The sequence below is a fragment of the Haematobia irritans genome, chromosome 3 (assembly GCF_050003625.1).
Source record: "Haematobia irritans isolate KBUSLIRL chromosome 3, ASM5000362v1, whole genome shotgun sequence".
Taxonomy (NCBI): domain Eukaryota; kingdom Metazoa; phylum Arthropoda; class Insecta; order Diptera; family Muscidae; genus Haematobia; species Haematobia irritans.
Genome location: NC_134399.1, coordinates 194,759,182 through 194,774,759, shown reverse-complemented (window position 1 = coordinate 194,774,759; position 15,578 = coordinate 194,759,182). Strand labels below are relative to the sequence as shown.

Genomic DNA, 15,578 nt, shown 5'->3' with positions numbered 1-15,578 from the left:
TTCAACCAAATTGGGCCAAAACTCTGGCTTTTAGGACCATATTAGTCCATATCGGGCGAAAGATATATATGAGAGCTATATCTAAATCTGAACCGTTTTCAATCAAATTTTGCACACTTGACTATACTACTAATTGTACTCCTAGTGCAAAATTTCAATCAAATTGGGCCAAACCTCTGGCTTCTGGGACCATATTAGTCCATATCGGGCGAAAGATATATATGGGAGCTATATCTAAATCTGAACCGATTTCAATCAAATTTTGCACTCTTGACTATACCACTAAGAGTTATGTTTGTACCAAATTTCAAGCAAATCGGTATAAAACTCTGGCTGCTGGGTCCATATTAGTGCATATCGGGCGAAAGATATATATGGGAGCTATATCTAAATCTGAACCGATTTCTTCCAAAATCAATAGGGTTCTATTCTGACCCAAATTAGGAACATGTGCCAAATTTGAAGGCGATTGGACTTAAATTGCGACCTAGACTTTGATCACAAAAATGTGTTCACAGACAGACGGACGGACGGACGGACGGACAGACGGATATGGTTATATCGACTCAGGGACCCACCCTGAGCATTTTTGCCAAAGACACCATGTGTCTATCTCATCTCCTTCTGGGTGTTACAAACATATGCACTAACTTATAATACCCTGTTCCACAGTGTGGCGCAGGGTATAAAAAACAATTATTAAAGCTGCCTAAAGCAGGGAGCAACGGTGGTGCAATAGTAAGCATGCCCGCCTTGCACACACAAGGTCGTGGGTTCGATTCCTGCTTCGACCGAACACCAAAAAGTTTTTCAGCGGTGGATTATCCCACTTCAGTAATGCTGGTGACATTTCTGAGGGTTTCAAAGCTTCTCAAAGTGGTTTCACTGCAATGTGCAACGCCGTTCGGACTCGGCTATAAAAAAGAGGTCGCTTGTCATTGAGCATAACATTGAATCGGGCAGCACTCAGTGATAACAGAGAGAAGTTCACCAATGTGGTTCACAATGGACTGAATAGTCTAAGTGAGCCTGATATATCGGGCTGCCATCTAACCTAACCTTTTATTGAAATTTCATTAATTTAAATAAATTTGCTCTTAATATTGTGAATATTTCATATTCTAAAATTTAGGTTGCACAATCTTTACTAATTTTAAAGCCAATTTAAAGATTATTTCTTTAAATCAGAAATGTTTTTCCTTATTTTTAGATAAATTTGCCTTAAGGGAACGATGTTTCAATGATTCGTTTCCTAAATTTAGAGAGAATATTTCTTAAAGAAAAGCTTATGAATTTTCTCTTAATAAAAATTTATTTATTTTAAAGAAATTTGTCCTTAGTATTGTGTAAATTATCCTAAATCCTAACATATAGGTTCTATTTTTTTCTTAATTTCAAAACAAAAAAAAATATTCCAAAGATTTTGCATCTCTAAATAAGTATAATTAGATATCTTAGCCTATATTTAACTTTAATCCAAAACAAATCAATATCTCAGTAAAATTAAAGATTATTTCTTTTTTTATTTGCTTCAATGAAAATTTGCGGAAGAACGCAAATTTTAAGGATTGGGGTCCTAAATTCAATGAAAAAATTAAGGCAACATTTTTTAATTATTTTTTTTAATTTCTTTAATTTTAAAGAAATTTGTTCTCAATATTCTGAAAATTGTCAATAATTTTTCGGTATATGAGTAGTCGTACTCACGTAGTCAATTTTGTCAAAGTTTTATTTCTATAGAAAATTTTGTTTCTATAGAATTTTTTTTCAAAATTTATAGACAATTTTGTCAAAATTGTATTTCTATAGAAAATTTTGTCAAAATTTTATTTTTATAGAAAATTTTGTCAAAACTTTATTTTTATAGAAAATTTTGTCAAAATTTTATACCTTTGGAGAATTTTGTCAAAATTTTATTTCTATAGAAAATTTTTTTAATTTTTTTCTACAGAAAATGTTGTTTAAATTTTATTTCTATGGAGAATTTTGTCAAAATTTTATTGCTATGGAGAATTTTGTCAAAATTTTATTTCTATAGAAAATTTTGTCAAAATTTTATTCCTATAGAAATTTTTGTCAAAATTTTATTTCTATAGAAAATTTTGTCAAAATTTCATTTCTACAGAAAATTTTGTTTCTACAGAAAATTTTGTCAAAATTTTATTTTTATAGAAAATGTTCTCAAAATTTTATTCCCACAGGAATAGAATTTTTATGTCGTTGGAAAATTTTGTTAAAATGTTATTTCTATAGCAAGTTTTATCAAAATTTTATTTCTATAGAAAATTTTTTCAAAATTTTATTTCTTTAGAAAATTTTGTCCAAAAATTTATTTCTATAGAATAATTTGTCAAAATTCTATTTCTATAGAAAATTTTGTCAAAATTCAATTCACACTGTAAATTTTGTCAAAATTTTATTTCTATAGAAAATTTTGTCAAAATTTTATTTTTAAAGAAAAATTTTGTCAAAATTTTATTCCCACTGGATATTTTGTCAAATTGCTGTTTCTATAGAAAATATTGTCAAAATGTTATTTCTATAGAAAATTTTTTCAAATTTTTATTTCTTTAGAAAATTTTTTCAAAATTTTGTTTCTATAGAAAATTTTGTCAACATTTTATTTCTATAGAAAATTTTGTCAACATTTTATTTCTATAGTATATTTTGCGAATATTTCATTTTTATAGAAAACTTTGTCAAAATTTTATTTCTATAGAAAAATTTGTCAAAATTTTATTTCTATAAAAAATTTTGTCAACTTTTTATTTCTATAGCAAGTTTTGTCAACGTTTTATTTCTATAGCAAGTTTTGTTAAAATTGTATTTCTATTGATTGTTATACGCTGCGCCCCACTGTGGAACAAGGTATTATAAGTTAGTGCATATGTTTGTAACACCCAGAAGGAGACGAGATAGACACAGGGTGTCTTGGGCAATAATGCTCAGGGTGGGTCCCTGAGTCGATATAACCATGTCCGTCTGTCCACCGGTCCGTCTGTCTGTCAACACATTTTTGTGATCAAAGTCTAGGTCGCAATTTAAGTCCAATCGCCTTCAAATTTGGCACATGTTCCTAATTTGGGTCAGAATATAACTCTATTGGTTTTGGAAGAAATCGGTTCAAATTTAGATATAGCTCCCATATATATCTTTCGCCCGATATGCACTAATATGGCCCTAAAAGCCAGAGTTTTATAACGATTTGCTTGAAATTTTGCATTAGGAGTATAATTAGTAGTATAGTCATGTGTTCCAAATTTGATTGAAATCGGTTCCGATTTAGATATAGCTTCCATATATATTTTTCGACCGATATGGACTTATATGGCCCCAGAAGCCAGAGTTTTGGCCCAATTTGGTTGAAATTTTGAAGTAGGAGTACAATTAGTAATATAGTCATGTGTACCAAATTTGATTGAAATCGGTTGAGATTTAGATATAGCTCCCATATATATGTTTTTCGCCACTGCTTAGTCGAAAAATTTTAAAAATGACTCTAATTTTCCTAAACTTCTAATACATATGTATCGAGCGATAAATCATAAATAAGCTTTTGCGAAGTTTCCTTAAAATTGCTTCGGATTTAAAAGTTTCCCATATTTTTTATACCCTGAGCCACACTGTGGAACAGGGTATTATAAGTTAGTGCATATGTTTGTAACACCCAGAAGGAGATGAGATAGACACATGGTGTCTTTGGCAATAATGCTCAGGGTGGGTCCCTGAGTCGATATAACCATGTCCGTCTGTCCGTCCGTCCGTCCGTCTGTCTGTGAACACATTTTTGTGATCAAAGTCTAGGTCGCAATTTAAGTCCAATCAGAATAGAACCCTATTGATTTTGGAAGAAATCGGTTCAGATTTAGATATAGCTCCCATATATATTTTTCGCCCGATATGCACTAATATGGACCCAGCAGCCAGAGTTTTATACCGATTTGCTTGAAATTTTGTACAAACATAACTCTTAGTGCTATAGTCAAGAGTGCAAAATTTGATTGAAATCGGTTCAGATTTAGATATAGCTCCCATATATATCTTTCGCCCGATATGGACTAATATGGTCCCAGAAGCCAGAGGTTTGGCCCAATTTGATTGAAATTTTGCACTACGAGTACAATTAGCAGTATAGTCAAGTGTGCAAAATTTGATTGAAAACGGTTCAGATTTAGATATAGCTCTCATATATATCTTTCGCCCGATATGGACTAATATGGTCCTAAAAGCCAGAGTTTTGGCCCAATTTGGTTGAAATTTTGCACAGGTAGTAGATTTTACATTGTAGCTATGCGTGCCAAATTTGATTGAAATCGTTTCAGATTTAGATATAGCTTCCATATATATTTTTCGCCCGATATGGACTTATATGGCCCCAGAAGCTAGAGTTTTGGCCCAATTTTGTTGAAATTTCGCACTAGGAGTACAATTAGTAATATAGTCATGTGTGCCAAATTTGATTGAAATCGGTTCAGATTTAGATATAGCTCCCATATATATGTTTTTCTGATTTCGACAAAAATGATCAAAATACCAACATTTTCCTTGTTAAATCGCCACTGCTTAGTCGAAAATTGTAAAAATGACTCTAATTTTCCTAAACTTCTAATACATATATATCGAGCGATAAATCATAAATAAACTTTTGGGAAGTTTCCTTAAAATTGCTTCAGATTTAAAAGTTTCCCATATTTTTTTTTTTTTACTAACATTGTGTTCCACCCTAGTGCATTAGCCGACTTAAATTTTGAGTCTATAGATTTTGTAGAAGTCTATCAAATTCTGTCCAGATCGAGTGATATTTAAATGTATGTATTTGGGACAAACCTTTATATATAGCCCCCAACACATTTGACAGATGTGATATGGTATCGAAAATTTAGATCTACAAAGTGGCGCAGGGTATAATATAGTCGGCCCCGCCCGACTTTAGACTTTCCTTACTTGTTTTTTTTTTTTTTAGTATAGGACACGAATCTTTGACATTTGCATTCTTCTGTTAAAGTCGCATGTCTTTGAAATAAGAAAAAAATCTCATAAAGCAATGAAAAAAATTTTTAGTTTTAAAGAAATAATTTTGAAATTATCTGAGATATTGAATCTTTTTATGGATTTTTCTTTTTAAAATAAAAAACAAAACATATTTTACTTAGAATTATTTGTTATACTTTGATTTATATACTGACATTTACTTGTACATACTTATCTTTGAATCCGAGTATCTTTTTGACTTTGAATAGACTGATACACATTGAAATTTTAAATTATAAATAAATTAGTATTTTTTTACGTAGCAATATTTTTGTTTTTGCACGAAAAGATAACAAAGCTCCAGGACCAGGCACCAAACCCCCCAAAAAATTGTGACGGCATATCACATAGATAACTCAATTCATTTTTTGTTTAAGATAAAGATTTTATTAAACCATAGAATAGAATGAACAATAAATTGTCTTCTTTTCCGATATGCAATTAAATTTGCGATGTTAATGTTCCTCTCCTTGGTGAAACGCATATGATAAGATTACGTGGTGGGCGACTATCTCAGATCTGTGTCTATATATCCATCAAAGCACTTATAGAAAATCTGATCAGTAAAGTTTTCGGTATGAGCCACACATATTTAGTTGTGTCCCATATATATAAAACTACGAAATATTTGCTAGAAACACTCAGTCTTCAAAATGGTTTTGGGTTTGAAGTTAGTCGGTCTTTTATTGGCATTTGCCATTGTTGTACGCGCCCTACCCAGTGGTCGTGTTGTCGGTGGTGATGATGCTGAAGTTGGTCAATTCCCTCATCAGGTGTCTTTGCAGCGTTCGGATGGTTCTCATACATGTGGCGGATCAATTTTGAATGAACGTTTTATTCTCACAGCTGCCCATTGTGTTGTTGTTGGTGATGGTGTTGAAGCGTAAGTCTGTTCATGTTCAGTGCATAGCAATGGTGTTTCGGTTGCTACAACCGAAATTTCGATTGTTAATGCATACAAAGAAAAAAAAATACTTTTCGACGGAACCAAATTTTATACAAAAAAATAAAAAATCACGAAAATTTCTTAGGGACAAACGACAACTTTGTTTGTCTGAAGTTTCATTCCTAAGAAACGAAATCACTTCTTGCAGTGTAGTAGCTCTGATGCTTTTAACTAAAGAATATTTAGATTTTTTTATATTAAAGCAGTGATCCATGAAGACCAAAAACAATAATAGTTATAGCAACTTAATTAGTTTGATTTTACTGGGAAGACATAGTTTTCGTGAACGAAGTTTTAAACAAGCGAACTATTTTATTGTTTTAATAAAAATATTCGTTGAGAACGTTTTAGTGGTAAATATTACTATAATTATTTTTTTCTTAAAGAAAGTGCTATATCCACGCACCGAAAAATCCCTTTGGAAAACGTTATTCCTTTGTTACAATTTTTTTAGTTTCCTCGAAAGCTCCATTCCTTTATCACCAAACCAATTTTTATACCCTCCACCATAGGAATGACAAAGTTAATATACCCCCCATTAATGTTGTCATTCCGTTTGTAACACATCGAAATATTGGTCTAAGACCCCATAAAGTATATATATTCTGGGTCGTGGTGAAATTCTTTGTTGATCTAGATATGTCCGTCCGTCCGGCTGTCCGTCCGTCTGGGGAAATCACGCTAACTTCCGAACGAAACAAGCTATCGACTTGAAACTTGGCACTAGTAGTTGTTATTGATGTAGGTCGGATGGTATTGCAAACGGGCCATATCGGACCACTTTTACGTATAGCCCACATATAAACCGACGCTCAGATTTGGCTTGCGGAGCCTCTTGGAGGAGCAAAATTCATCCGATTCGGTTGAAATTTGGTACATTGCGCTAGTCTATGGCCGCTAACATCCATGCAAAAATTTGTCCATATATAGTTATATATAGCCAATGGCCAATCACACAAAAATTGGTCCATATCGCCTAAAAGAATCTACCAAATTTTATTTCTATAGAAAATTTTGGCAAAATTTTATTACCATAGAAAGTTTTGTCAAAATTTTATTTCTGTAGAAAATTTTGTCAAAATTTTATTTTTATAGAAATTTTTTTCAAAATTTTATTTCTATAGAAAATTTTATCAAAATTTTATTTCTATAGAAAATTGTACTTATTTATTTCTATAAAATTTAGTTAAAATTTTATATCTCTAGAAAATTATGTCAACATTTTATTTCTATAGAAAATTTTGTCAAACTGAATTATATACGTCTTTAATCGGCCTTTTTATACCCACCACCATAGAATGGTGACGGGGGTATAATAAGTTTGTCATTCCGTTTGTAACACATCGAAATATCGATTTCCGACTATATAAAGAATATATATTCTTGATCAGAGAGAAATTCTAAGACGGTATAGCCATGTCCGTCTGTCTGTCTGTTGTAATCACTCTACAGTCTTCAATAATAAAGCAATCGTGCTGAAATTGTGCACAAACTCGTCTTTTGTCTGCAGGCAGGTCACGTTCGAAGATGGGCTACATCGGTCCCAGTTTTGACATAGTCCCCATATAAACCGACCTCCCGATTTGGGGTCTTGGGCTTATAAAAACTTTAGTTTCTATCCAATTTGCCTGGAATTGGAAATCTAGAGGTATTTTATGACCACAAAGAGGTGTGCCAAAAATGGTGAGTATCGGTCCATGTGTTGGTATAGTCCCCATATAGACCGATATCCCGATTATATTTCTAGGGCTTCTAGAATCGATAGTTTCTATCCAATTCTCCTGATATTGGAAATCTAGAGATGTTTTAGCACCATAAAGAGGTGTGCCAAAAAATGGTGAGTATCGGTCCAGGTTTTGGTATATCCCACATATAGACCGATCTCGCGATTTGGGGTCTTGGGCTTATAGAAACCGTAGTTTTTATTTGCCTGAAATTGGAAATCTAGAGGTATTTTAGAACAATAAAAAGGTGTGCTAAAAAATGGTGAGTATCGGTCCAGGTTTTGGTATAGCCCCCATATAGACCGATCTCCAGTTTTTACTTCTTGGTCGTCTAAAATCTGTAGTTTTTATCCAATTTGCCTGAAATTAGAAATCTAGAGGTATTTTAAAACCCTTAAGAGGTGTGCTGAAAATGATGAGTATCGGACCATGTTTTTATATAGCCCCCATATAGACCGATCTCCAGATTTTATTCTTGGGCTTATAGAAACCGTAGTTTTTATCCTCATTATTATTGCCTCAATTTGGAAATCTAGAGGTATTTTAGGACCATAAAAAGGTATGCCGAATAGGTCCATGTTTTGATGTAGCCATCAGATAGACCGATCTCCCGATATTACTTTCTGAGCTTCTAGAAACCGTAATTGTTGTCCACTTTGTCTGAAATCGAAAATCTTGAGGTTTTTAGGAATACAAATATGTGTGCAAGAAATGATTTTATTTTTTAGGTTTTGGTATATCCCACATATAGACCGATCTCGCGATTTTGGGGTCTTGGGCTTATAGAAACCGTAGTTTTTATCCAATTTGCCTGAAATGAGAAATCTACAGGTATTTTAGAACCTTAAATATGAGACCCGAAAAAGACGTGTATTGGTCCATGTTTTGGTTTATCTCCCAAATAGACCGATCTCCCGATTTTACTTCTTGCGCTTTTACAAACCATAGTTTTTATCAAATTTGCATGAAATTTTAAATCTAGAAGTATTTTAGGAACATAAAGAGGTATGCCGAAAATGGTGAATATCGGTCCATGTGCACTGATAATGAAAATTGCTTGAAACTGAATTATAGTTTCCAGATTTTACTTCTGGTAATCATTTAAATAATGGGTGTAAAAATCTACAGATGTTAGATTTTAAATCAAGGCGTTATTTCATTTTCATTTCATTTTCTTGCACACTTGTACACGATGTTTATGATTCCTCTAAAACTCACACAAATATGGTTCTTATAAATCCAGAATCTGATCTAGTCTTCATAGGTAAAATCTTTGAATTTATCTTCGGGAAGTGTACTGGTTGAACTGATCTGCTTGTCACCAATCCCCCTGAAATTTTCACAGGAAACTATAATATTTGATTCATGGTGGTGGGTATTTAAGATTCGGCCCGGCCGAAGTTACTGTTTTATATACTTGTTTTTGTTTAATATATCCCCCGTATGGACTAACTTACAATTTAGAAGACGGTGGTAAGGATTTTCTAAGATACTTTGCCATCGGCAAGTGTTACCGCAACCCAAGTAATTCGATTGTGGATGACAGTCCTTAGTAGAAGATTCTACGCAATCCATGGTGGAGGGTACATAAGATTCGGCCTGGCCGAACTTACAGCCGTATATACTTGTTTTGTAATAAAATTTTTATTTTTGCCATAAACAACCTTTTATTCCAAAAAAAACATCACAGTCGTGTAAGATGCAATTAGCCAGGAACTAAAAAAAGCAAATAAGTTACTCCTTATTAAATTATTTTCACATTCTTAAAATTTATAGACAGTATTCTAAAAATTTATAGAGATTTTTTTTTTTGTGTAGCAAAACAGAATTGAATTCGATTGAGAATAAAGTATTTTTGCATTATATGCAATATTTGCTATAAAAAGTGAACCCTCTAAAGCCAATTTAACTTTATTTTAGTTCATGGAAATATTGCGTTTGGGGAAAATTTGGATAGACAAAAGATATCTTCGGTTAGCTCAAACATTTCTTTACCATTTCACTTTTCTCACTAGCTATCCCGCTCACTACTTCCAAGTTCGTGTTGGCAGTATCCAACGTTTGGCCGGTGGTAAATTATTGCAATTGAAACGTATCATTGTCAACAAAACCTATGGTAATTTCTTGAATGATGTTGCCCTCTTGGAATTGGAAGAACCTTTGCAATGGACCGATAACATTAGACCCATCGAAATGGCTGACTCTGATGTACCCTCTGGTGAAGATGTTATTGTTTCCGGCTGGGGTCGCCTCTACACTGGTGGTCCCATTCCCCAACGTTTACAATGGAATACCCTTAAGGCTTTAACCTCAGAAGAATGTGGCGCTGCAATTGGCTGGGGATACGATAGCTTAATTTGTTTGGCTCATACCGAAAACAATGGTGTTTGTAATGGTGATTCTGGCGGCCCTGCCACTTATCAAGGTAAATTGGTAGGTGTTGCCGGTTTTGTGGTCGGTGGATGTGGTACCACAAATCCTGATGGTTATGCCAAGGTAGCCTATCACAGAGATTGGATTTTGGAGAACATGACACCTTCATAATAATTTTAAATTTTTGAAGAGAATAAATATTAAAAAAAAAATGATTGATGTGTTAAATCCTTAATTTGTTAGCGGGTGTACGGAAGCATAAAGAGCAGGTCCATAAAGAGTATCCCTACTAGAGATTTGCTGGGACACAAAACTGTCGTGACTCAGTCTTGTGAAGTCAATAGCGCAATAAAACAAGTTTGTAGAAGACACCTCGGAAGGGTATCACTAAGTTGGTGGCACAAATTAAATTACTAATAATATTTTTTTTTACCAAAATTGAATTTGAACAAGTGTACACAGAACACAAGTGTAAGTTTGGCTATATATAGAAATGAACCGATGTCGAAGAATGTTTGCATGATTGTTAGAAGACATATACTGACATCACGTACCAAATTCCAACCGGATCGGATGACATTTATTCGGTTTATATACAGTAGTCTATAAATAGTTATTAACTGATATAAACCAATTTTCGCAGGCTAATTAGAGTTTACAATTTTTTCCTTCAAGCGGTTCAAAAAGATAAATCTGGGGATCAGTTTATATGGGAGCTATATAAAATAATAAACCGATATTGACCAAGTTTTGCACAATTTCAGCCAGATCGAATGAAATTTGCCCCTTGTAGAGGCTAAGGTTATTAAATCTGGGGAGCGGTTTATATGGGGCCTATGTTACGCTACATCACATATGCAATTTCAACTTGATCAGATGAAATTTACTCCTCCAAGAGGCTACGAAGGCTAATCTGAAGATTGGTTTATATGGGGGCTAAATATAATTATGAATCGATATGGACCAATTTTTGCATGGTAGTTAAATAGCATATACTTATATCACTTATTAAATTTAAACTGATCTCTTTCTCCAAGAGTCTCGGGAGGCACGGTTGCCACTCGAGCCAAAACAAATCTACCAAAATTTTACCAAAATACAAAAATCTTATTTCGAATAATTATACCCTTCACCACTACTGTGGTACAGGGTATAATAAGTTTGTGCATTTGTATGTAACGCCAAGAAGAAGTAATCATAGACCAACCTTTTAGTATACGGATCGACTTAGAATTAAATTCTGAGTCGATTTAGCGATGTCCGTCTGTCTGTCTGTCTGTTGATGTATTTTTGTGTGCAAAGTACAGCTCGCAGTTTAAGTCCGATTGTCCTAAAATTTGGTATAGGGTCCTGTTTCGGCTCAAAGACGATTCCTATTGATTTTGGAAAAAATCGGTTCAGATTTAGATATAGCTGCCATATATATTTTTCACCGATCTGGTCATAATTGGCGTGTATATCAACCGATCTTCCTCAAATTCCGTACATCCGAATATTTTATGAGTCTCGAAAAACTTGCAAAATATCAGCAAAATCGGTTCAGATTTAGATATAGCTCCCATATATAGCTTTCGCCCGATTTACACTCATTTGCCCACAGAGGCCAATTTTTTGCTCCGATTTAGTTGAAATTTTGCATAGGGAGTAGAATTAGCGTTGTAACTATGCGTGCCAAATTTGCTTGAAATCGGTGCAGATTTGGATATATCTCCCATATAAAGCTTTCGCCCGATTTACACTCATTTGCCCACAGAGGCCAATTTTTAACTCCGATGTAGTTGAAATTTTGCACAGGGAGTAGAATTAGCATTGTAGCTATGCGTGCCAAATTTGGTTGAAATCGGTTCAGATTTAGATATAGCTCCCATATATATGTTTTTCTGATTTCGACAAAAATGGTCAAAATACCAACATTTTCCTTGTAAAATCGCCACTGCTTAGTCGAAAAGTTGTAAAAATGACTCTAATTTTCCTAAACTTCTAATACATATATATCGAGCGATAAATCATAAATAAACTTTTTCGAAGTTTCCTTAAAATTGCTCCAGATTTAAACGTTTCCCATATTTTTTTACTAACATTGTGTTCCACCCTAGTGCATTAGCCGACTTAAATTTTGAGTCTATAGATTTTGTAGAAGTCTATCAAATTCTTCCAGATCGAGTGATATTTAAATGTATGTATTTGCGACAAACCTTTATATGTAGCCCCCAACACATTTGACGGATGTGATATGGTATCGAAAATTTAGATCTACAAAGTGGTGCAGGGTATAATATAGTCGGCCCCGCCCGACTTTAGACTTTCCTTACTGGTTTTATTTCTATAGAATATTTTGCAAAAATTTTATTTCTATAGAAAAATTTGAAAATTTTTATTTCTATAGATAATTTTTTTCTATAGAAAAATTTTCCGAAAATGCTATTTCTATAGATAATTTTGCGCATTTTTTTCTATAGAAAATTTTATTTCTATAGATTTTTTTTTCAAAACTTTATATATATATAGAAAATTTTGTCAAAACTTTATATATATAGAAAATTTTGTCAAAATGTTATTCCTATAGAACATTTTGTCAAAAATTTATTTCTATAGAAAATTTTGTCAAAAATTTATTTCTATAGAAAATTTTGTCAAAAATTTATTTCTATAGAAAATTTTGTCAAAATTTTAATTCTATAGAAAATTTTGTCAAACTTTTATTTCTATAGAAAATTTTGTTAAAATTTTATTTCTATAGAAAATTTTGTCAAAATTTTATTTCTATAAAAAATTTTGTTAAAATTTTATTTCTATGGAGAATTTTGTCAAAATTTTATTTCTGTAGAAAATTTTGTCATAATTTGATTTCTTTAGAAAATTTTGTCAAAATTTTATTTCTATAGAAAATTTTGTCAAAATTTTATTCCTATAAACAATTTTGTCAAAATGTTATTCCTATAGAAAATTTTGTCAAAATTTTATTTCTATCGAAAATTTTGTCAAAATTTTGTTTCTATAGAAAATTTTGTCAAAAATTTATTTCTATAGAAAATTTTGTCAAAATTTTGTTTCTATAGAAAATTTTGTCAAAAATTTATTTCTATAGAAAATTTTGTCAAAATTTTATTTCTATAGAAAATTTTGTCAAAACTTTATTTCTATAGAAAATTTTGTCAAAATTTTATTTTTATAGAAAATTTTATCAAAATTTTATTTCTATAGAAAATTTTGTCAAAAGTTTATTTCTATAGAAAATTTTGTCAAAATGTTATTTCTATAGAAAATTTTGTAAAAATTTTATTTCTTTAGAAAATTTTGTCAAACTTTTATTTCTATAGAAAATTTTATCAAAATTTTACTCATATAGAATTTTTTTTCAAAATTTTATTTCTATAGAAAATTTTTTCAAAGTTTTATTGTTATAGACAATTTCGTCAAAATTTTATTCTATAGAAAATTTTGTCAAAATTGTATTTCTATAGAAAATTTTGTCAAAATTTTATTTCTATAGAAAATTTTGTCAAAATTTTATTTCTATAGAAAATTTTGTCTAAATTTTACTTCTATAGAAAATTTTGTCAACATTTTATTTCTATAGAAAATTTCGTCAAAATTTTATTTCTATAGAAAATTTTATCAAAACATTATTTCTATAGAATTATAATTATTGACCAATTTGTTGTTTAGTTTGGAAATTAGCGTGATTTCAACAGACGGACGGAGCTCGCTATATTATATCAGAATTTCACATTTAAATTTTTCGTATCCTAAGTTCGCCTCAAATATTCTCTGAGTAAACATGAGTATAACATTCAAACACTGACAATGGCCGTCAATGTAAACTAAACTATATGAAAATTTTAGTAAGCAGAAAACATGTTTTTTTTTTTTTGTGTTAAATCAATTATTTCATTTTAATTCCTAAACTCACAAATTTATTTAACATAAACTATTCATGGTTGTGAAGTCCCTGTGGAAGTTTTTAACTTCTATTATTGTATAAATCTATAGTTTACCTGATCTCAAACATGGTAGTTTATGCCTACCTATACTAATTAGTACAGAAAGTGATAAGCCATCATATTGGAAAGCATATAAAAGACTGATTTATGCATGAATTCAAAAGTCCACAGGGACCTTTCCACCCATCGGAGGATTAACTAATACAATTTATTTATAATTAAAATGTCGTCATAGAAATTATAGATTGTAACAATCATCAAAGTAAATAAAGAATTAAATGATTCAATTGAATATTAATTAATACAATTTTTACTTTTTCACGGGTTACATGGACCAAACATAAACCAGATACATATTTGTCGAGAAAATAATATGGGTTCGACAAGCAGGTAACATGTTTCCCGTGAAAAAAGAACATTATGTTCTTGAAATATGTTTGAGGGCATCATATTCCTTCTCTGGGTATTTGTGCACACAGAGGAGGAATATAGTTAAGTACCTCAAACCCTCTCAAGAGTATAATCTTACTTTTTCACGGGAAACATGGAACATTTTTGTTACAAAAATACTGTTATCTCGTCAAACAGAAATATGCTTGTCGAAATCAAATACATATTTTCCGAGAAAATAATATAATTGCGACGAGAAATTACCTCATGTACCACGTGAAAAATAATATTATGCTCTTGAAACATGTTTGAGGTGACCTAGTCTGGGTTTGCGAAGTGTTTATTCATCACCCCAGCCCAGGGGATGGAAATGATCTTAAGGTACATTAAATTATTATTGTTAATACAATTAACTTTTGTAATTGGCTTTAATTAAAAATTAATTGGATCAATTAAATTTTTAATGAAATATTTTTGTTTTTAAATTAAAATATTATTTGAAAAAATTTCGTGTTACTTTTTCTGTATATGCGTTTCGAAAAATAGCAAGAATTAACTGCGGCGTGGTTATTATGGACATCATGTGGCGTCAATGATTTGTTTCTGTGCTTTTTAATTAATTTTTTTTAATGAAGAAGTAATAAAAAAAGTTTACATTCTTACCTTACTTCGATGACCTAAATCTATTTTTATAAAGATGTAATTTAATTTCCGAAGTAGGCTACCACTCGACACAATTTTAACAAGAATTTTAAGTCTTACCTCATGGAACTATCTTTTAGCCGAGCTATACCTTCTAGCACTTATCTACTATATAAACAAAGAAAATAGTGATATTGTCGGTGTATTATGCCATTATTTTTTATACTTTTTTGATTATTCTAGTGTCTGCCTGTCGGCTCTTTGTATTACCATTGCTTCCAAAACTATTCTTCATATCTTCGCATTTATCAATCAAAGTACTTGAAGAAAGTCTGGAGAGGTACTTGAAGAAAATCCAGAAAAATATTTCTAATACATATCTAAGATTTTATTGCAAAAGTGATCTAAGTCGCTTATTTATCACTTTCAGTAATTGAAGATAATTAAAAGTTAAAAGTCCTGAATTATATTGTCTTACTAAAGTTTGATGAGATTTCAAAATGAGACATCTTCGGAGAATTTATGAAT

The 15,578-nt window shown here is 31.5% G+C and overlaps 2 protein-coding genes and 1 long non-coding RNA gene across 10 annotated transcripts in view; all 3 read left to right on the top strand.

Moving 5' to 3' along the window:
- The window catches only part of LOC142230627 (uncharacterized), a 339,644-nt gene that overhangs the window by 88,727 nt on the left and 235,339 nt on the right, over positions 1-15,578 (top strand). The gene's annotated exons all lie outside the window — the stretch shown is intronic.
- Positions 1-15,578, top strand: part of LOC142230618 (carboxypeptidase D) — a 266,046-nt gene that overhangs the window by 184,164 nt on the left and 66,304 nt on the right. The gene's annotated exons all lie outside the window — the stretch shown is intronic.
- Positions 5,605-10,289, top strand: LOC142230624 (serine protease SP24D-like). The gene is made up of 2 exons (XM_075301266.1): positions 5,605-5,914; positions 9,717-10,289. Exons 1-2 carry the CDS (start codon positions 5,685-5,687, stop codon positions 10,243-10,245), a joined length of 759 nt encoding a protein of 252 aa, XP_075157381.1. The 5' UTR covers positions 5,605-5,684; the 3' UTR covers positions 10,246-10,289.

Coding starts and splice junctions, on each gene's coding strand:
- LOC142230624 (XM_075301266.1), top strand. CDS start 5,685: ATGGTTTTGGGTTTGAAGTTAGTCGGTCTTTTATTGGCATTTGCCATT. Junction 5,915..9,716: donor GTTGGTGATGGTGTTGAAGC/GTAAGTCTGTTC, acceptor TTTTCTCACTAG/CTATCCCGCTCACTACTTCC.